Source organism: Prorops nasuta, unplaced genomic scaffold, assembly GCF_024137725.1.
Source record: "Prorops nasuta isolate Cenicafe-Biocafe unplaced genomic scaffold, Cenicafe_Pnas_1.2 PNAS00009, whole genome shotgun sequence".
Classification (NCBI taxonomy): Eukaryota; Metazoa; Arthropoda; class Insecta; order Hymenoptera; family Bethylidae; genus Prorops; species Prorops nasuta.
In genome coordinates, this window is record NW_027116806.1 from 1,268,560 (window position 1) to 1,291,697 (window position 23,138).

The following is a 23,138-nucleotide window of genomic DNA, read 5'->3' on the forward strand; positions in this document are numbered from 1 at the left end:
CATAACCCTGAGTAATACGTAACTGCAATATAAGCTCGTATTTCTGCTACGTCAGTTGGATGGTGATACGATTGTTCTATGGATTCTTTTGCAATCAAATTAACAATTGAATATTCGATTTGAATATTTGTAAATTTGACAATATCTTCTATAATGTCAGGAGAGAAAAGAATTTCCCAAAACTCCTCTATAGTGGTAGCGTTTGCAGCGTTGTTGATTGGGCCAGAAACAATCACAGGAGCTACACCCGAATTGAGTCGATCTGACACTCGTTGAGGTTTTTTCAACCTCCATACATAACCATTATTTCCACGAGCTATGCTGTTAGGTCTCCCCGCAGATTCTCTTCGTTCTCGTGCCTCAAGCACTCGAGAAGACAAAACTACATTTTCAAGTTCTGATTCCAAATCATTTTCTTCAACTTGCTCATCCGAAGAATAATTTGATCCGTAGTCAAGGTCACTACCATCTTCAAACTCAGATAAATTGTCATCCACATCGGAGGGATTGTCATCTTCCACTAACTGTTGTGCAATTGTTCGATTTCTCAAAATTCGAGTAACCATCATAATTACTTAGAAAAAATTATTTAGTAAAACGATAAACCAAATTTTAGTGCTATTTTATTTTGCTTACATGAATATACTGCTAATGAATTAAAAGTACCCATAGGAACGAATAACAAAAGCCACTCAAAACAAGCGTACAGCGCACACTAGGTCAACTAGACCCAGGACAAAAAAGTAATTTTTTCTCATTTAATGGCACTTGGGTATTGACGTTGCAGCGTTAAAAACACCATACGTGATTATAATTAAGATATTGAACTAATAATTTACAGTACTTTTATGGCATTATTTACCTTTATAATTACCTAAAATGAGAGAAAAACCAAACCACGGGTCATTATAACCCAGTGTGCGCACCGAGGGTTAATGGAATAAAACCTTCGTTAAGCAGTGCTGTTTCAAAAGATATGGATACAATCACTGTAATTATAGAAGAAGCTTTTAATTGTTTTAGCTCGGAATATAAGAGATTAAAATCTTTTGAAGAAAGTACAAATCTTATTGTTCCAATTTCTTATGCTGTTAGCCGTCATATACAGCTTGGTAGAAAACGAAAAAGAAGTGCGACGGTGGTTACACCAAATTCTATAGAACTAGTGCCAATGAAACTGGTTCTAACAAAATTTTTAAGTTTACCAAACGTTTTTAATTACGCTGTAACTGAAATAAATGATACTAATGAAAATAGAATCCTTAATAGTACTTTGAATGACAAATTATGGCAAAATTTGAAGACTCGCTTTAAGAAAAAATTGTATTTGCTCTTTTGTTCTATTATGATGAGTTCGAGGTAAACAACCTTTCGGGATCTCATTTAGGCGTGGATAAACTAGGCGCAGTGTATTACAGTGTAGCTTTTCTCCTATATAAAAATAATAGTTTGTTAAATAACATTTTGCTGGCTCAACTACATAACAATTTGGACTAAAAAATTTGCGGAAATATTGTTATTTTCGATAAATTAATTCAAGAATTATTAATATTAAAAAAGAAGGTATAACTTTGAATATATGTAATGAGAAAATACAAGTTTTTTTTGTTGTTTTGGTGATTGTAAGTGAAAATTTGGCAATGAATGAAATCAATGGCTTTATAACAAGTTTTAATTCTGAATATCGTTGCAGGGCATGTATTGAACATAAGAGCGTTCGATTTTCACAGGTATCAGAAAATATTAATCTTTTACGAAACCGAGAAAATTATAAATTACATACAGAAAACTGTTTGTATGGTGTTGTAGAAACCTGTATTTTTAATTCATTGCCAAATTTTCATATTACGGATAATGTGATATTTGACATAATGCATGACTTGTTTGAAGGTGTGTGTCGACACGAAATAGGGAAGCTGCTGTATAAATCCATTGTAGTACAGAAGTTATTTACTCTAGATCTCTTAAACGATTGAATAAAATTTATCGCCTTTGGGAAAACGAGTGGTATTAATGTTATTCCATTTATTTCCGATGTTTCTGTTAGGAGAAAGTTTATTATTACATCTACATCTGAAATGAAATGTATCGTGCGAATTTTAAGCCTTATTATTGGCGACTTAATTCCTATTAATAACAAAATATGGAAATTATATTTGTTAATGGCAGAAATTGTGTCTATAGTTGTGTTGCCTATCTTTAATAAAGATGTTTGTAATTATTTGCAAGTACTTGTAACGGAACATCATGAATTATATTTAGATTTGTTTAATGAGAATTTGAAGCCAAAGCATCATTTCATGCTGCATTATCCCAAATTAATTAGATGTTTTGGTCCTTTAATGTTTATATCGTGTTTCAGATTCGAAGGGAAGCATAGGCAGCTGAAAAAAATGTGTAATTCTGTAAAATCCCGAGTAAATGTAAAGCACACTATGGCGTTAAAACACCAATTATTTTTAAACTATCGCTTCTATTGCAAAGATGGATTTTCGAAACGTGTAGAATATGGTGTTATACAGAAAAGAAGTCTATGTGAATTGCATCACTTTAAAAAGTTTATTCATGATATTTCTCTACAAGTACCAAATGATAGTTACAATATTGTCAACTGGGTATCTACATTCGGCACTAAATATACACCTGAAATGTTAGTAGTAATCAGTACAACAAATATTCATTTGATATTTACAAAAATTAAATATATTTTAATACATGGAAATAGTGAACTTTACTTTATTTTGTTATAAATGAATACTATTCCTTTCAATAATCATGTGTGTGGTTATGAGGTTGAAGAATCTTCCACTTGGAAATTCATTAAAGTAAAAAATCTTTGTGATTATTTTCCATGCAATACACACACAGTGGAAATGGACAATCATATGTAGCATATTTTTAAAGTCCAATTTAAATATACGGTACTGAAGTAACATTAACTAATCCGGGTATATAGTTACCTATACCTATATCTCAATTTATACGAAACATGTTGCATATATATCTATCTTTATTGGTGTTTTGATCGAACACTCTTTTGTATATAATAAATTGGTCTTATTTTCCCGTTATTCAATACTCTTTAAAATAAATTTCATTATTTTTATTAGTAATGTATATACATTATATGAAGATTTCAGAGTTTATTTAAGGTAAAATGAAAATTATGTGTTTGCTTTGTAAAAGATTTCCACGTATCGTCATTTTTATGTAAAGTATACTTCATAATGAGTTGTATCTTTCAGAAGTTTATAAAATAAAATACTAATATTTCAATAAAATAATTTTTCTAAGTGAATATAATGATAATTGGCTTGATGAATTAAGCAAAACATAATAAAGACAAAAGTATTGCAAGCATATTAATTAAACCTATACGCATTAAAAATCTGTAGCCTGCTATTATTTTTAATCAATAGTGTCACTAGCTTAGCTTTACAGTAAATGTTCTAATTTAAAAAATTTAGTCTCTCATAAAAATATATTTGTTGAAGTATTTTATATACTCGCAGTAAACAAATAAATATTTATTTCCCTATAATGTAATTGATTTTACAACTGCTAGATGGCCAGTCATTCATTGTACCCTTCTCGATAGTGGTCTTCAACTAACTATTCAGTTTGTATATAAGAAAACATCAGTTAGTATATTCCAATTGTTATAACAGATAAGTGAATGGTTTCAAATTATGTTCTATATGAGGTATGCGTTCTATAATGCATTATTTAAATATTAATTGATAATACAGGGTGTAACGAAACGACCGCATTATCTGGCAACTGGAGGTTCGGGGTGATAACCCGAGTGCACATGCAAAATTTCGTTCGAATCGTTCTAGGGGTTTAAAAGTTATTCGCGTTTAAAAATGTCCCTTTTTCGGTCCTTTTCGAACGACTTTAAAGGCACAATGCAGAGTAGAGAAAGTGAAGAAACAATAGACGAAAACCCCGCGAGAAAGGAACAATTATCGATCGCGCGCTATGATACTTTTGCTATTTATTTCTTTAATTTGGCTATTAGATTAATTTCAAAATAGCCAAATCCTCTTCATTACAATTTCAATTCAATTCAGTACAAGTATCATTGACTGAATTGATGGAAAGAGCGAGTTGTCGCAATGAAACGGAAAGTATCAGAAGCTAAGATGTCGCGCTAGCGCACTGATTCACTAGTAGGCGATGCATAAAGGCATTCTCTTCCTACTAACGAAGCTAAAGAGAATGATGTAAAATCAATGCATTGATGACAGAGAAAATGAGACTTACCGATTTAATGTTCACCATGTTCTTTTACACCGGAGTTGTTGGAAAAGCTTCAAACTGGCTCCTCGATGTTTTCCAGAAAGCACCATCACTGATTTTACTTTTAAACACTCGTGAATTTAATGAAATAGGTATTAACCTACGTTTTCTCACAATACTGGTTATTTTGACACTTTTCAACTATTTGAAGTAGGCTGACAGAGAGAGACACACAGAGAGAAAGAATAATCAATTATTAGTTTCGACCACTCATTATCAGCCTTCTTCACTTTGCTAACTTCTCCTCTCTCCACCGTTCCAACTATTTCACCTCAGAAACGTCTGTGTGTGAGTGTATAAAGACAAATGTATTAAATGAGATTTTCCGTTTTATCAATTTTCTGTTTGGAAAATTTAATCATAAAACATTTGAAAGCGCAATCCACCGCTTACTTAGCAGTAATTTAATATTTTGGCGCTGTCGATTAAACAGTCTAGTAGAGGGGGTACATACATGAATTAAAAACGCAAAGTTACTTGGATACTAAATAATTTTTTGACTGTAACTGTGTCACTTCTAGTATCACTGTTACCTAGTTACTAAATAATTTTAGTCGCATTACAGAGCTGAATGTAAGAAGACGTACTAAAAAAAAAAACAAAATGAATTATACCCCGCGTGAAATGGCAGATATCGTGGAAGTGTATTATCGTAGTGGAGCAAACCGAGCAGCAACAATAAGAAATTATGCCGAACGCTACCCGGAGCGACGGCATCCTGACGGCAATGTAATCGTACGGTTAATTCAGCGATTTAAGGACACGGGATCGTGCCTCATCTCTAATGAAGGTGGAAGACCGAGAACAACGCGCACTCCAAGGATGGAAGAAGAAATATTACAAATATTCGAAGAGCATCCTGAAAAAAGTACGCGTAGTGTAGGAAGACAGCTCGGTGTAGATCACATGTCTGTATACCGAGTGTTAAAGGAAGATTCACAACATCCGTACAAGATCTGCCGCGTTCAAGAGTTGCGGCCTACGGATTATGCAAAACGAACTACGTTTTGTCAGTGGCTACTCGAAAGGGAGAGTCAAGAGCCAGGATTCAGCAGAAGAATCCTATTCTCAGATGAGAGCAAGTTCGACCATGAAGGAGTCTTCAATAACAGGAACAATCATTGCTGGAATCGAGTGAATCCCTATGCAACACAGCCTAGGGCATTCCAGAAAAAATGGAGTATAAATTTGTGGGGAGGAATTGTAGGAACCTATGTGGTAAGATGATAAATTTCACGGATATTATTTTTTCTTCGAAAAATTGTTAATAATTTAACTATTTTTACAGATAGGTCCTGTTGTGATTCCCGATCGGTTGACTGGGGAAATTTATACTCAGTTCCTCAGAACAGAGTTGCCAGAGATTTTAGAAGAGGTGCCATTGGAAATTAGAAGAGGCATGTGGTTTCAGCAAGATGGAGCTGCACCACATTACCACAGAGTCGCGAGAGCAGCCCTGGATGATATTTTTCCATATAGATGGATTGGACGACGAGGACCTGTGGAGTGGCCCCCAAGATCACCGGATCTAAATCCGCTTGATTTCTTCTTGTGGGGCTACTTGAAGAATTCCGTCTACACAGGCATTGTTGATGACCCGGATGATTTGGCGGCACGCCTGGACATAGCCCCCGCAGACATTTCTGAAGAAATGCTGGACTCCATGCACTCCAACTTATTAAGAAGAGCGAGGCTATGCATTCAAGTCAATGGTCAAAATTTCGAGCATTTGCTGTAAGTATTAGTTAAATGTATGCTATTTTAACATTTGTATTCATTCTCTTTTGTAATTAACTAGAAAACTTTTTACAGCTGACATTTTCTTGAAGGCATGGCCTGCTTTTCTTAATAAGTTGGCCATGGAGTCCAGCAACTTCTTCTGGATTGCCAAGCAGGGCTATATTCCAGCGGATCGCCAATCATTCTAGTCATCAACAACGTCGTCGTAGAGGGAATTCTTCAATTAGCCTCACAAGAAAGATCAAGCGGATCAAGAACCGATGATCGTGGGGGCACTCCATGGATCCTCATCTTCCTATTCCACCTGTGTGGAAAGATTTCGTCGAGTGCTGCTCTCGCGACTGTGTTAATATGGTCCAAAATCCCATCCTGCTGAAACCACATGCCTCTTCTACTGTCCAATGGCACCTCTTCAAAAACTCTGGCAAATTTTTCCAGTCAACCGATCGGGAAAGTCCTCTCCACAAATTTAAGCTGTGAATCGCTTCTGGAACGCCCTAGGTTGTATTACGTGGGGATTTACTCGTTCCAGCAAAGATTGTTCCTGGCAGACTCCTTCATGGTCGAACTAGCTGTCATCTGAGAGAATAATCCTTCTGCAGAATCCTGGCTCTTGACTCTCATTTTCGAGTAGCCACTGACATTTGGCGACTCGCTTCACCATAATCCGTCGCGCCGCAGTTCTTGAACGCCGCAGTCTTGTACGGATGTTGTGAATCTTCCTTTAACACTCGGTATACAGACATGTGATCTACATCGGTCTGTCTTTTTTCAGGATGCTCTTTAATTTGTAATATTTCTTCTTCAATCCTGTATGTGCTTGCATGTTCTCGGTCTTCCACCTTCATTACAGATCAGGCACGATCCCGTTGTCTGAAATCGCTGAATTAACCGTGCGATTACTTTGCCGTTAAAACGTCATAACTTTGCGTAGCGTTTTGCATAATTTATAACTGTTGCTGCTTAATTTGCCCCACTACAATAATACACTGCCACGATATCTGCCAAAAATTTTATTTTATTTTTAAAAAAGTTTTTTAATTTGTTGTATTTTTTAAATTATTATATTCTTTAAATTATTGTATTTTTTAAATAAACCTTCAAATGTATAAAAAATCACTTGTTTTTTATTTAAGTAAACGTAGAAATTGAGAAATAAAAAATTTCCAAACAGAAAATTGATAAAACGGAAAATCTCATTTAATACATTTGTCTTTATACACTCACACACAGACGTTTCTGAGGTGAAATAGTTGGAACGGTGGAGAGAGGAGAAGTTAGCAAAGTGAAGAAGGCTGATAATGAGTGGTCGAAACTAATAATTGATTATTCTTTCTCTCTGTGTGTCTCTCTCTGTCAGCCTACTTCAAATAGTTGAAAAGTGTCAAAATAACCAGTGTTGTGAGAAAACGTAGGTTAATACCTATTTCATTAAATTCACGAGTGTTTAAAAGTAAAATCAGTGATGGTGCTTTCTGGAAAACATCGAGGAGCCAGTTTGAAGCTTTTCCAACAACTCCGGTGTAAAAGAACATGGTGAACATTAAATCGGTAAGTCTCATTTTCTCTGTCATCAATGCATTGATTTTACATCATTCTCTTTAGCTTCGTTAGTAGGAAGAGAATGCCTTTATGCATCGCCTACTAGTGAATCAGTGCGCTAGCGCGACATCTTAGCTTCTGATACTTTCCGTTTCATTGCGACAACTCGCTCTTTCCATCAATTCAGTCAATGATACTTGTACTGAATTGAATTGAAATTGTAATGAAGAGGATTTGGCTATTTTGAAATTAATCTAATAGCCAAATTAAAGAAATAAATAGCAAAAGTATCATAGCGCGCGATCGATAATTGTTCCTTTCTCGCGGGGTTTTCGTCTATTGTTTCTTCACTTTCTCTACTCTGCATTGTGCCTTTAAAGTCGTTCGAAAAGGACCGAAAAAGGGACATTTTTAAACGCGAATAACTTTTAAACCCCTAGAACGATTCGAACGAAATTTTGCATGTGCACTCGGGTTGTCACCCCGAACCTCCAGTTGCCAGATAATGCGGTCGTTTCGTTACACCCTGTATATTTCAGGAAAATGAGTAAAAAGTGAGAATGTCGAAGGTGAAGAAACGTATTGATTAAATGCAATTGAGGGACATAATAAAGGTTATGAAGAAAACAACTAGTTTCTCCGAGTAAAATAAATATAATGATATGGCTCAAAGTACTATGTATATATACTGACGTAGAGCTTCTAAGTAAATAATTAAATGAAGAGAAAATTAACAGTAACGAACAATTAATATTTTATTAAATTTGAAATATTTTATTGCATTACTGTAAACGAATATTTAATTGGTTGCAATAAATTAATTATTTGGAGTTATTATCTACAAAATTAAAAAACATAAAGTTCCCTTTAAATATGACGTGTTATCTTACAACATCATTGATACGTCATAAAATATCTATTTCAATTTTTTATTTCAAATCTGTACATGTGTGATGACAATAAATATTATTTTAATTATAGTGGCTATCCCATAAAATGAAATATATATTTATTTATCTTTACAAAGAATGACGTTTCAGTGACGTGAAGAATATGACGTCATAAAAAGTTTGTAGAACCAGAATATATTAATCGTTAGTGCAAATTAAATAACCCTTAAAAAAAACGTATAGTTGGTATACACAATTGTATATTCCTTATGGTTGTATAAATATATAATTGTCTTTAACGATTATGCATTTAAAGCACGATATAAAAGATTTAGGCATATTAAATATGTATTTGAATTAATTAAGCACTGTGTAAAAAATTGGAATTATTATCTATTAAGACCTAATAAATATTCATGTGCATAAAACAATAGATTCTTTCATTCCATTAAAATATATTGATCATTCATGGAGATAAATCGGTTTGAAAATTGGGACGGCCAAACTTGCTGTGTAAGTTACACGGTAGTGCTTGGCGTTATATGTCATTATCTACTTTTATATGTACTTGCCGTCGAGACACTACCGTGTCTCTTGATTAGAATTAAATAAATATTTACTTCGTGAGATTCGTTTAATCTAAATGTATTCATTAATCTCAACTAAATTAGTTGAACGGATACAAATCATGCAAATATTTATTCAGATACAATGAAATTCACTGCAATCAAACGAATATTTTTCTCAGTGATAGGGGTATCCAGTAAATGTTTGTGTGTGTCTAATACATAAATAGACTTTTCAATCGTGAAAAACTTTAAAATTTGTCTTCATTGAGCTAAATTTTGTAATCAAGAAAATCTACAGTTATAGGTCTGGTTACTTATTTTTGATCTGAAATTACACGTTGAAGTTTGATATAGCTTAATAAAGCTTCCATTTTTTTAAAGTAATGTCAGACAGAAAATATAATTTTTTATGATTATTTGTTTTATTTTCCACAAAAATGGGCTATTTTATACTAAAGCATAGTACAACAAGTTAGTTTGCTCCTACTGAAAAAGTTTATTTCCACAAAATATTTAAAAGATTTATTTGATTGAATTCTCTCATCGGTCTCTTAGATCACTCTTGAATATCTAGTTGTAAATATTTCGTAATAATTAAACAAATGCAGTCAGTTGGAATTGGATTAGGATTTCTGGTACGACAAACACCTACCAAAGCTAGTCAAACAGCACACTGCTTTAACTCGTTGGCTAAACGCAAGAAGCCAACGTAAATCGAAAGCGAAATAGATCTGATAAAACTATACTCCTGTCTTTTGTATTAGAGATATACTGAAAATGACGAAAAAATTAAACGAAAGAGACCTAAACCTATACGCATCCAAGTAATTTTTTTCCGTTTAGCGGATTTTCGTTTTTTTTTCTATTACCGGAATCACTTGATCATACGGACGTACATCTAATTTTGCTCTGTGTATTCCCTTCTATTCGTTTATTCTGGTTGCAATACAGCAAATTCTAGCATCCTTCCGTTGTACCATGAAACTTCAGAACTTTTACAACTTATGATTTACGGTATTTTCAGAAATATAACTTTCAAAATTCTAATTTTATATATATTGAGCTACTTTTCGTAATTATAAATTACAGTCTCAAATCAACTATAAAGATATGTAAAAACATTCGTTGCACCCGACTGTACTAAAACTATCTAATTACTAACCTGAAGTTGAGTTCTTCAATAACGCAGTTAGACGAATCACTCCATCAGATATTAGAGAATCCAATTTTGTTTGCTCATTCCGTATTATTTCTGCATCCGGAAATAAGTCCATAAAGCGATAACTGAAATAATTATTTTGATATCAAAATATTTACAATATATTACAACTTACACAAGAATCTTAAAAGCTGTTAATAATATTACATTTCCACTTGATAAGTAATGATAAAAGAGTCAATTCTAAGAAGAAAAATTTAACGGTATTTTTTATTTAAAGCTTTATTTAGAAAATACATAACCAATGGAACTTTTGATTTCTAAATATTTTCTAATCTTTTAAATTTTAGCTATATTTGTGAATGGTTTTAAACTAATCACTTAAATTATTCTTCGGAGCAGTACACTTCCGGAAATACATTCTGTCCAACATATCAACAAAGGTTTTAAAGGACCTTACTTCCTAATAGTCCAAGAAACAGGGAACGGCTCAATGTTAAATATGCAAAAATTAATACCTGGAAAAAAAATATGGTTGTATGGGGAATAAAAAATAAAGGTGAGTTTCTATTTCGAGCAACTCGATCCTGAAAGTCGAACTTAACCTAAAAAATCGGCAAAGTTGCAAAAACCTGTTTTTTACACATAACTCGAAAACTATGGCTCTAATCGTAAAAAGTAAAATCAGAAAGTTGTAGATATTGAATAAATCTATAAATTTTGTTTTATAATAATTATTGCTATCTTTAATACTTTTCGAGTTATATTGCAAAAACCACTAAAAATCGGGTACTCTAGATCTCGTTAACTATCAGACTTATACACTTGTTATTTTGCATAAATATAGCCTATGACATGCTGAAAAAGTGTTTTTTTTTTAATTAAAAATTGTTATTATTTTTCGAGATACATCGATTTTTCGGAAAAAAGATGCTCTCGGAAATTGGTTCCTCTTCATCGTAGGGTAGTCGTAGAGAATCGATTGCGGGCTAATTTTTTTCCTTAAGAGTTGTACTTTCATGCTATTAAACAATTACAACGAATTTTTGCATTTTGAGTGCTAAAAAAATGTTTAAACAAATTGTACATTTTTTTTGCAAGTTTTTTTTACATAACTTGATCAATTTTTAATTAACCCATTAACGTCCAAAATGTCAAAATTTCTTGCACGTTTTCAAAGTGATTTTTTCCTATGTAATTGGCGTTGAAAAAATTCTTGAACCACATATTCTGATGTAAAATTGCATGCTCTTTCAGAATCCGTTGCCAGAATCATGATAAAACTCACAGGAAAAGAGATATGCTCGATTGAAACATAAAAAACACCTAAATTTTCGAAAAAAAAAATTTTTAGGATTTTTTTTCGAAGTGTTACGGTGAAGATATCACCTTGCGACCGTGATCAAAGGTGATCATGGGAGTTGAAGTTTAACAGGGAATTTTTTTGTTGACCTTGAACCATCGCTTCTTTACAAAATGGCGGAAAAAACGAATTCTTTTTTTCAATCTTCATCAACTTTTTTCTCGAAATCTATGGTCTTTAGAAAAAAATTCATAAAAACAAAAATGCCTTAGAATCGCTCGAGAAACATTCTCAATTTTTTTCAGAATTTTTTGAGACAATTTTTGAAAATTCCATTTCACAAGTTTCCCGGAAAATCAAAAATTGTCTCAAAAAATTCTGAAAAAATTTGAGAATGTTCCTCGAGCGATTCTAAGGCATTTTTGTTTTTATGAATTTTTTTCTAAAGACCATAGATTTCTAGAAAAAAGTTGATGAAGATTGAAAAAAAAAATTCGTTTTTTCCGCCATTTTGTAAAGAAGCGATGGTTCAAGGTCAACAAAAAAATTCCCTGTTAAACTTCAACTCCCATGATCACCTTTGATCACGGTCGCAAGGTGATATCTTCACCGTAACACTTCGAAAAAAAATCCTAAAAATTTTTTTTTTCGAAAATTTAGGTGTTTTTTATGTTTCAATCGAGCATATCTCTTTTCCTGTGAGTTTTATCATGATTCTGGCAACGGATTCTGAAAGAGCATGCAATTTTACATCAGAATATGTGGTTCAAGAATTTTTTCAACGCCAATTACATAGGAAAAAATCACTTTGAAAACGTGCAAGAAATTTTGACATTTTGGACGTTAATGGGTTAATAAAATTGACTATTGTAGAAATCAATTTCTAACATTTTTTTACAAATTTAAAAAAAAAATCAATTTTCTAGGACCTTTTGGAGCCGAGATAACTTTTTTTTCGAAAAAATCTAGAAGGCTTAATAAACAATTTACAGAAGCGCGCTTCAAGGATGTTGATGTTAAATAGTTATATTTTCAATAAAAAAATACTAAAATACGCTTGCTCTGATTTTAAGTCTTAGAAATTAATGAGCTAAGTAAAGCGTGCGAGTGCGGAGCGCGGCAGCTGAAGCGGGCGGCGGAGTGGGGAGAGTTCCGCGCGCTCGAACAGAAAACTGATTTAGCGCGTTCAAAACGGATCGCGCTCATAAAAACATTAATATCTCGGCTTCTAACACTCGTACAAAAATCCTTTTGTACTTAATTTGGAGTAGCTCGGCGAGACAAATAAGAATACGCTATTTATTTTTGTCTTTGAAGTTAAACAAACCCGGAATCATTTAATTTTCTCATTAATTATAGTAAATTACCGTAATATTGAAGCCGCAGGATAGTTATACAATAAGTGACATAAAAACCAAAAATATACTTCACAGTAATTTATAGTAATAAGTTTAAAGTTTAATTCATCAAGTTTTTACATTTCCTTAAAAAAAAAACGCGCCGAGATATTTACCGCCAGGTGGTGAGGAAACGATATCATTTAATGTAATTCCAGTATTATCAAAGCAAAGAAACGTATCAAGAAACCATAGAATATTGTATATCTGTAAATAAAGAATTCATTGCGATGACGTATATTTTTATTAATTATTTACACACCACCCAATAGCCCGCTGTTCAAATATTTGTTATTAATTCTAAGATATACTTTGTACACATTAAAGATAAATTACTATGAAGTATATTTTTGGTTTTTATGTCACTTATTGTATAACAATCCTGCGGCTTCAATATCACGGTAATTTACTATAATTAATGAGAAAATTAAATGATTCCGGGTTTGTTTAACTTCAAAGACAAAAATAAATAGAGTATTATTATTTGTCTCGCCGAGCTACCCCAAATTAAGTACAAAAGGATTTTTGTACGAGTGTTAGAAGCCGAGATATTAATATTTATATGAGCGCGATCCGTTTTGAACGCGCTAAATTAGTTTTCTGTTCGAGCGCGCGGAACTCTCCCCACTCCGCCGCCCGCTTCAGCTGCCGCGCTCCGCGCTCGCACGCTTTACTTAGCTCATTAATTTCTAAGACTTAAAATCAAGCAAGCGTATTTTAGTATTTTTTTATTGAAAATATAACTATTTAACATCAACATCCTTGAAGCGCGCTTCTGTAAATTGTTTATTAAGCCTTCTAGATTTTTTCGAAAAAAAAAGTTATCTCGGCTCCAAAAGGTCCTAGAAAATTGATTTTTTTTTAAATTTGTAAAAAAATGTTAGAAATTGATTTCTACAATAGTCAATTTTATTAATTAAAAATTGATCAAGTTATGTAAAAAAAACTTGCAAAAAAAATGTACAATTTGTTTAAACATTTTTTTAGCACTCAAAATGCAAAAATTCGTTGTAATTGTTTAATAGCATGAAAGTACAACTCTTAAGGAAAAAAATTAGCCCGCAATCGATTCTCTACGACTACCCTACGATGAAGAGGAACCAATTTCCGAGAGCATCTTTTTTCCGAAAAATCGATGTATTTCGAAAAATAATAACAATTTTTAATTAAAAAAAACAACACTTTTTCAGCATGTCATAGGCTATATTTATGCAAAATAACAAGTGTATAAGTCTGATAGTTAACGAGATCTAGAGTACCCGATTTTTAGTGGTTTTTGCAATATAACTCGAAAAGTATTAAAGATAGCAATAATTATTATAAAACAAAATTTATAGATTTATTCAATATCTACAACTTTCTGATTTTACTTTTTACGATTAGAGCCATAGTTTTCGAGTTATTTGTAAAAAACAGGTTTTTGCAACTTTGCCGATTTTTTAGGTTAAGTTCGACTTTCAGGATCGAGTTGCTCGAAATAGAAACTCACCTTTATTTTTTATTCCCTATACAACCATATTTTTTTTCCAGGTATTAATTTTTGCACGCACTTGTCTCTATTTCCTGGACTATAAGCGGAGAAGGCTTCCCCACACACCAAACAGCCTACCTGAACTAGCATCGGATCTAGGGCAATAAATCACAGACCATAAAGAAAGGCAAATTAATTATACCCGTTACTCCAAATGGTAATACAAATTTTAAACTTTTACATTGTTAATTAAACATTTTTTAAATTATTGTTAATGCATTGCTTCCATTTTTATGATGAAAATAAACCAAAACACGGCGTTAATAGGATAATTATTTCTATATTAATTAGGTTCTACATTTTTCACACACATTCCTTTAAGTTCTAATGGTAAACCAGATTTATGTTACTATAATGCCACACATATAATATTTATTTTGAACAATTCTGAACTCTTTCTTCCATAGTTTAGATTTGATATAATGATTAACCCATTAACGTCCAAAATGTCAAAATTTCTTGCACGTTTTCAAAGTGATTTTTTCCTATGTAATTGGCGTTGAAAAAATTCTTGAACCACATATTCTGATGTAAAATTGCATGCTCTTTCAGAATCCGTTGTCAGAATCATGATAAAACTCACAGGAAAAGAGATATGCTCGATTGAAACATAAAAAACACCTAAATTTTCGAAAAAAAAAATTTTTAGGATTTTTTTTCGAAGTGTTACGGTGAAGATATCACCTTGCGACCGTGATCAAAGGTGATCATGGGAGTTGAAGTTTAACAGGGAATTTTTTTGTTGACCTTGAACCATCGCTTCTTTACAAAATGGCGGAAAAAACGAATTTTTTTTTTCAATCTTCATCAACTTTTTTCTAGAAATCTATGGTCTTTAGAAAAAAATTCATAAAAACAAAAATGCCTTAGAATCGCTCGAGGAACATTCTCAAATTTTTTCAGAATTTTTTGAGACAATTTTTGATTTTCCGGGAAACTTGTGAAATGGAATTTTCAAAAATTGTCTCAAAAAATTCTGAAAAAAATTGAGAATGTTTCTCGAGCGATTCTAAGGCATTTTTGTTTTTATGAATTTTTTTCTAAAGACCATAGATTTCGAGAAAAAAGTTGATGAAGATTGAAAAAAAGAATTCGTTTTTTCCGCCATTTTGTAAAGAAGCGATGGTTCAAGGTCAACAAAAAAATTCCCTGTTAAACTTCAACTCCCATGATCACCTTTGATCACGGTCGCAAGGTGATATCTTCACCGTAACACTTCGAAAAAAAATCCTAAAAATTTTTTTTTCTCGAAAATTTAGGTGTTTTTTATGTTTCAATCGAGCATATCTCTTTTCCTGTGAGTTTTATCATGATTCTGGCAACGGATTCTGAAAGAGCATGCAATTTTACATCAGAATATGTGGTTCAAGAATTTTTTCAACGCCAATTACATAGGAAAAAATCACTTTGAAAACGTGCAAGAAATTTTGACATTTTGGACGTTAATGGGTTAAACTAGACCTACTGTTAAAAATAAGATAAACTAATATCTCCGTTTACTTTTGAAGAAGAGCAATAATAATAATAGTATAGTAGCTGAGAAACATATATCAACTTTCAATGCATAAAAAAGTAACTAAGAACAGTTATTAACATAAAAAGAGGATTGTCTTTCGATCGTTGTGTTCGATAGAGCTTTAAATTGACAACTAAAAAAATGCTCAGTATATTTTTAGACATCGTATCTGTTGAAGATCGGAGATGTGTTGGTATGAGCGATCCGGGTTTCACGAGTCGCATCGCTCAGCGCACTCTCCGTCTCTGTACCACACTCCCCACTTTAGTATAACGTCGCCAGATGGCCGCCTCGCGGAGTGTTCTCACTAGTTAAATTTTACCCGTACAATATATAACTCCACGAGCCGCGCCAGTTCGTCCTCTCGATTACTCGAAGCTAGCGCCTTGCTCCTATTTATCCTTTTCGTTATTACAGTGCTCTTAGCACTATCGTATCTTTCGATTCTGGGACCTTGTTCCCTTAACTTTTTGAAATTTCACATCTGCGTATACCACTTTGGTTGCACAATCTTATTCCTATGCTTCTTTATACTTCTGGTTATTAGTTTTTGGAGTAACAGGTATAATAATTTTCTTTTATTTATGGTCTACGGTTTATTACCTTAGATTCGATACTAGTTCAGGTAAGCCGCTTGTTGGGGAAAGCCTACTCCGTTTGGAAAATAAAGTCCTTTAAAACCTTTGTTGATATGTTGGATAGGACATATTTTCCGGAGTGTACAGTGTTATTTTTCTAATTTACTTGACCGTGAGTAAATTACAATCCCACAAAAAACAAGCATTGCTTGTAAAAAATGACGGCAAGTACATAAATCGTCTAGCGTAAAAAATATAGTAAAATAAAATATTCGAATTAAAATAGTTAGTGAAATCCAAATGTTAGGCAAGTATATATTTTTACCGTGGCAAAAGTTAAAATTTTGAAAGAAAAATAGTAACATAACAAAGTTATTTGTCGAGTCCGTTGTATGGAATCGTATTAAATAGTCAAATTTTGAACTTACGAAAAGCAACGCTTATATTGCAAAATAGCGACTTGCACACAAACATTACGGGCCCAGCAAATAACTTTTGTATTACTATTTTTTCTTTCGAAATTTTAACTTTTGCCATGGTAAAAATATATACATGCCTAACATTTGGATTTCACTCATTTTTTTAATTGAATTATTTTATTTTACTATATTAATTATGCTAGAGACGGTTTATGTACTTTCGTCTTTTTTTACAAGCGAAGCTTGGTTTTATGAGACTGAAGTTGGCCCACACTTTCAGCCCACGCTCTTATGGACGCCCGTTGAGAACCACTGTGAATGCTTAATTGCGCCGAAAACTTCTACTTTTCGTCATTTCTGTCAATCAAAAAGCTTAGATGGTTTATAAAACAATAAACTAAATTTATTTGCATGATAAAAAAATACCCTTTAAAACGTTTTTCAGCAATAATCAATATAAACCTTAGCGAGTTCACCGTGAGCTGTCGCACGAGACGGACGTGTTTCGAGTTTATTTGCACTATCGGAATGCAGCGTGTTCCTCATCTAAAATTCGTGACTAGTTGTCTACCTTTTCATTTACATTGGTCATTTATAATAACAATTTTATTGTTTTTTTCTGCGCTGTTCGGTGCGGTTGCTTTCGGTGGGAGGACAGCTTTGGGCCAGTGATATTTTTGTTTGAATAGTGGGCCCTTTTGACTACAGGAGAGCTTACTATATACCTCGTTACTGAATATAAGCACCAATCAAGAATCTGCCAATGGCGGACAAGTTAATATTTATGTCTCAGCTACAAAAAACCTATGTATTTCCTAGTAAAGAACGAGCTATCTTGATGGACGCGAAAGAAGTCCTTACCTTAAAGGACTATATGTTGGCTATAGGTAATATAATATCCCCTGTTAACATCAGATTTGTATCCAGAATCTCCAACGGAAGGATATGTACGTATCTCGCAAATAAGGAACTAATAACTAAACTAGCATCAAGAAAAGTCCAACTAAAAATTGGTGCATATGAAATAGGAATAAGACCACTAGTATCAAAAGCCAAAAGAATCTTCTTAGCTAATATGTGTCTCATAATTCCGCACAACATAATTGAAAATAAATTAAAAGAAATGAGTATAAACTGTGTCTCGAATATGAGTTTTGTGATGGCCGGATGTAATGAATTAGGATATACGCACGTACTAAGTTTCCGAAGACAAATCTATATTCATCCTGAGGACATTTCTAAGCTACCAGATAGTATTCAAATAGCGTTTGACAATACTAACTACCACATATACATTACCACAGATAACCTGATTTGTTTTGCTTGTAAAGGTGAAAACCAGTTAGTCAAACAATGCCCAAAGAAAGTTGCCACAAATTCTATCACAGAACCTTCTGTAATACCTACATCAAACGATAATAACTCTGAAATTAATGAAACAGTCACAGAGACAAATTTGAAAGATATTAATACAATTGTTGCAATGGAAACCCAACCAATTTCCTACAAACATCCATTATCGATTACCAACTCCACAATCATGACACTACTATAAATAATAAAAAAATAGATGACGATATTGACCTCAAAGGTGAGGCATTAGATCAATCCCGGAAGGAACAAACAAAAATAAAGGAAACATCTACAAAAAGAACTATGAATAGATGCGTTCTACCCCGTCGGATGCCGAATCCAAGGAGGATGATATGGAGTTAATGCTATCACCAGTAAAACATATTATCACTGAAAACCCAGAAAAATTCCTTATTAGTTTCGACAACTTCCAAAACCTCATTCAATAAACAATTCGACACTCTGACTACTTAACCATTGCAGAAAAATACACAAACAACATGTCGGAATTAATCAAAATACTTCGTGACATCTATCCCAGTATCACAGAACGACGCATAAAAATAGACTCTCCAAGATTATCAATTCACTACAAAAAGTGACAATCAAGAATAATACAGAGTCTAACCTAACTAATTAATATCCACCTTTTAACTACATTAATCATGAAACAAAATCTACAATCAGCCAATCTACGCATTATTTACTGGAATGCTAGAAATATACACAGAATGAGAGAAGAACTCAATAATATACTTACTGACATAAATATTTTTGTATGTAGAATCTTGGCTTAAACCTGACCATCGTATAGGCTATAAAGGTTTCTGCACTATACAATTTGATCATGCAGTGAAGAAAGAAGGAAGAATTATAATATTTATCAGAAAAGAGATAAAGTTCAAAGTTCTCCCCAACTTCAATAACATTGATAACTTAATAGAATCATGCGTAATCTGTCTAACGAACCTATACTCCAACATCAACCCTATGGCTCCTATATAAACCCCAGGGTCTTAATCTAAATCAAAAAAAGGAAGACGCAATCATGGAAGAAGTGTTAAACATAAAACCATGCATCATGTTGGGTGACTTCAATTCTCATAACACTGCCTGAAATTGCAATTATGATAATACTCATGGCATTAGACTACTAAAGAATATTTCAGATTATAATATTCTCCTTCACAATACACAGATACAAGTACACGTATAGATTTCCGTAATAACAATAACTCAAATATTGACCTCATATTATCCACTCTTGACATAGCGGACATAATAAATTACAAGATTTTAGATGATCGCTGTGGTTTTGATTACTGTATGATAAATATTAAAATCAAACTTCTGCGCGAACACCAAATGCACAATAGGAAATACCACAAATTATCGTATGAAAAAACGGATTGGTTTTTCTTTATTACCAAACTAGAAGAAAATTTTGAGGACTTTAATACACAAGAATACCATAATCTAGACTGTCTCTCAAAATACAACTTCTGCATAAATAGAATCAGAGAATGCATTGTCCAAAGTTCTCCTGAAAGAACAAAAAAAATAATAAATGCAATAAAGCTCACTCATCCCCACCGGTTCCTTGGTGGGATGGAGAGTGAGATAAAGCTAAAATGTTACTCAAAGTATCTTATAAAAAATGGCAACACATAAAAGATACAATGCTTTAGCAAAACGGACTTTCGTCTTAAAGAAAAACAACTATTTTAAATCATTTGCTGAAAACCTTGATATCAAAACTGATCTGTCTCTGGTATGGAGCACCTACAAAAGAACTTAAAACAAATGGAATATGTCAAACTACAATTAGAAATCTAATAATGAATGGTCAGAGAAAATTACTAACAGCTTTGACAAAATAGCTCCCTCTTGGGTACCAAGTAATCCAGAATAAAGCCTATCGAACCTAACCAATGAACACTTTGACCGATAGTATAATCTCACAATTTAATTTTGCGCTAAATAATAAGAGTTAAATCCTCACTGACAAATTATGGTATTGATTATACTGCATTTAAATACTTATCTACTAAGTATAAACAAATCTTAATTAACATATTTAATGAGATATATAACAAGGGACGATTCCCACATCATTGGCATTATGCTAAAGTACTGTTCATAGAAAAAACCGGGGGAAAAAAGCCTAAGACCCATCATGCTAATGGCCTATGTTAGTAAACTCTTTAAGACACTTATCAAGAACAGGTTAGAATGGTGGATTGAGCATCATGACCTTTTAACATAGAGCCAAACTGGCTTCAGACGAGGCAGATCGTATGCTGACAATGCCACCAATCTTCTTTTCTTGATAGAAGCTTCAAGATCTAAAAATGAGGATACATTGACTGCTTTCCGAGATGTATACAAGCTGCCTTTGACAATATTTGTAAACTGCCAAATCATGATGGATAAGCTATCCCGTATCGGCTGTTCGCACAAACTACTTACATTTATATCGCCCATAATATATGAAAGAACCAACTCAAATTACATAACCATACATAAACCTTTTGTAAGAAATACCTGGAAAGGTCTACCACAAGGGGGAATACTTAGTCCACTCTTTTTTAATCTATACACAAACGAAATAACTAAAGATTTACCTGATACTACTCACGTATCACAATTCGCTGACGACTTCGCAATTTTTTGCTCTTGTTCTACAATACTAGAAAGTAAAGAAATACTTGAACAAACCATTGAGCGAGTCAGACTAAATCTACTAAATCTAGGCTTAAAAATAGCACTAAATAAAACAACTTTCATTTATTTTAATGACAATAAAATTCGACTAGGCTAAATATCAATAAAGGTGTCTGAAATCGAAATTAAATCCGCTAAAACTATTAAATTCTTAGGAGTTCACTTTGACTATGATATGATATTTCGATCTCATATAGAATATGTAAGTAACAGGTGTTTTAAATTAATAAACATCATGAAATTCCTTGCAGGAGTTTCTTGGGAATTCTCACCTACTTTAAGGAGTTAGACCACTGTAGAAGTTGAAAATGAAACGCGTTCTTTGAGACTTTATTTTTTTATGGAAGGAAGCAAAATAAAAAAAACTAAGTACATATGTTATTTGGTGTAAATTGAAATATAGTATAAAAAATTTTCATTGAAAAATATTGCAAAATAGTGGCACCAGAATTAATCTTCTGAAGTATTGACTTTTTCCACGGCACGCAGTATAACTTCAACAATTTTCAATATTTTCTTTCGAAATTTAAATCACATCTTTAAAACAACATTTCGAAGAAAAGTACGTAAGGAATTTTAATAATATTCATTTATGTATGATTGGCGTTTATTTAAAGGAAGACTTTCAATTTTGAACCCAAACAAATGGTAATTATTGGTTTATAAAGAATGTTCGAATTAACCCATCAAATTTTCCCTACGTATTTCTCTTCGAAATGTTGTTTTAATGATGTGATTAAAATATCGGAAGAAAATATTGATAATTGCAGAAGTTAAACTGCATGCGATGGAAAAAGTCAATACTTCAGAATAATTGCTATGATGCCACTATTTTGCAATATTTTTCAATGAAAATTTTTTACACTATATTTCAATTTATACCTAATAATATATGTACTTACCCAGATAGACAGATTTCCATCAAATTTATAACATATTTACAATATGTAACGTCACCGACTGCAGCAAGATAGCGCCCTTTATGACGACTCCTATGTTCGTCATCTTAACAACAATGAATGATGAAATAAAAATACTAAACATGTGTTAAGTTCGGACAATGAATTTTGATCAAATCTATTAATTCCCTTTTTTATTTGTTATTACAAAGTGAATACAATCAAGATAGATAAATTTACGTTGATACTACAATGTGCTATTCCTTCTGAGCTTCCACATCGGATGAACTCCCTACTATTCTCTCCCGTGGCCGCCTAGCGAACTCCTCTCTTATTGGTTACAGTCCCTCCAATAGTCCTTTTAGGAAGAGAGCGCGAAATTTCAAAGGTAACAGATTCGACCATCCTGATAGTATCTGATTGTCCTCAATCAGTGTATATTTCACCTTCTTCGGGCGCTTCGCAAGTTTTAACTCCCTCGCATTCTCACCCCTATTTTTTTTTTTTTTATCAGGTGCTTAATACGCTTTACCTCGTACCTTACTCACCCTATATTTTAATAAACAATTTAAATACTAGATACATTTGTTCCTGTGTCTTTCCCATCAAGAGTATCGCTCGTACCATCCTCCTCACATTCATTTACTTCTTCTCTTAAAGTTATCCACGGTTTAACATGATCTAATGAAACTACTATTCTTCTCTTAGGTTCTCCTCTTAAATCTTCAACCTGATATCGATCATTTGGTAATTGTGCTATTACCTTGAATGGTCCTTTGTATTTAGGAAGTAACTTCCTACTATCACCTGTAGAGGCCAAAGTAGTTATTCTCACTAGTACCAGAGAGCCTACAGGGAATTTCATGGGCTTGGCCCGTTTTGAATTAAATCTTCCTCTCTGTTTTTGCTGATCTTTAAAAATTCTGGCCTGCATCCTTTTCCTTCATTCTGGTAAATCTAACCGATTTATTTCATGATTTATTTCAGTTAAAAGATTTGCTTCTGAAACTGATCTATTCTTTGTTCCAAAAAGCAACTCCGAATGAGTAACTCCTGTAGCTTCATTGACAGTTGCATTCATACCCCTCTGCACCTTTTTCACTTGAGCATCCCAATCATCATCTTCTCTGCCGCCATTTAAAGTTGCCAGAGAATTCAATATAGTTCTATTATATCTTTCACACTGGCCGTTAACACGTGGGGTGGCCACTGCATT

At 33.0% G+C, this 23,138-nt stretch overlaps 1 protein-coding gene across 1 annotated transcript in view; it reads right to left on the bottom strand.

Annotated features, from left to right (window-relative positions):
• Positions 1 to 23,138, bottom strand: part of Suv3 (Suv3 helicase) — a 254,617-nt gene that overhangs the window by 33,751 nt on the left and 197,728 nt on the right. Inside the window, exon 11 of the mRNA XM_066731491.1 lies at positions 10,206 to 10,327. Within this exon, the coding sequence (XP_066587588.1) occupies positions 10,206 to 10,327 (122 nt within the window). The remainder of the gene's footprint in view (positions 1 to 10,205; positions 10,328 to 23,138) is intronic.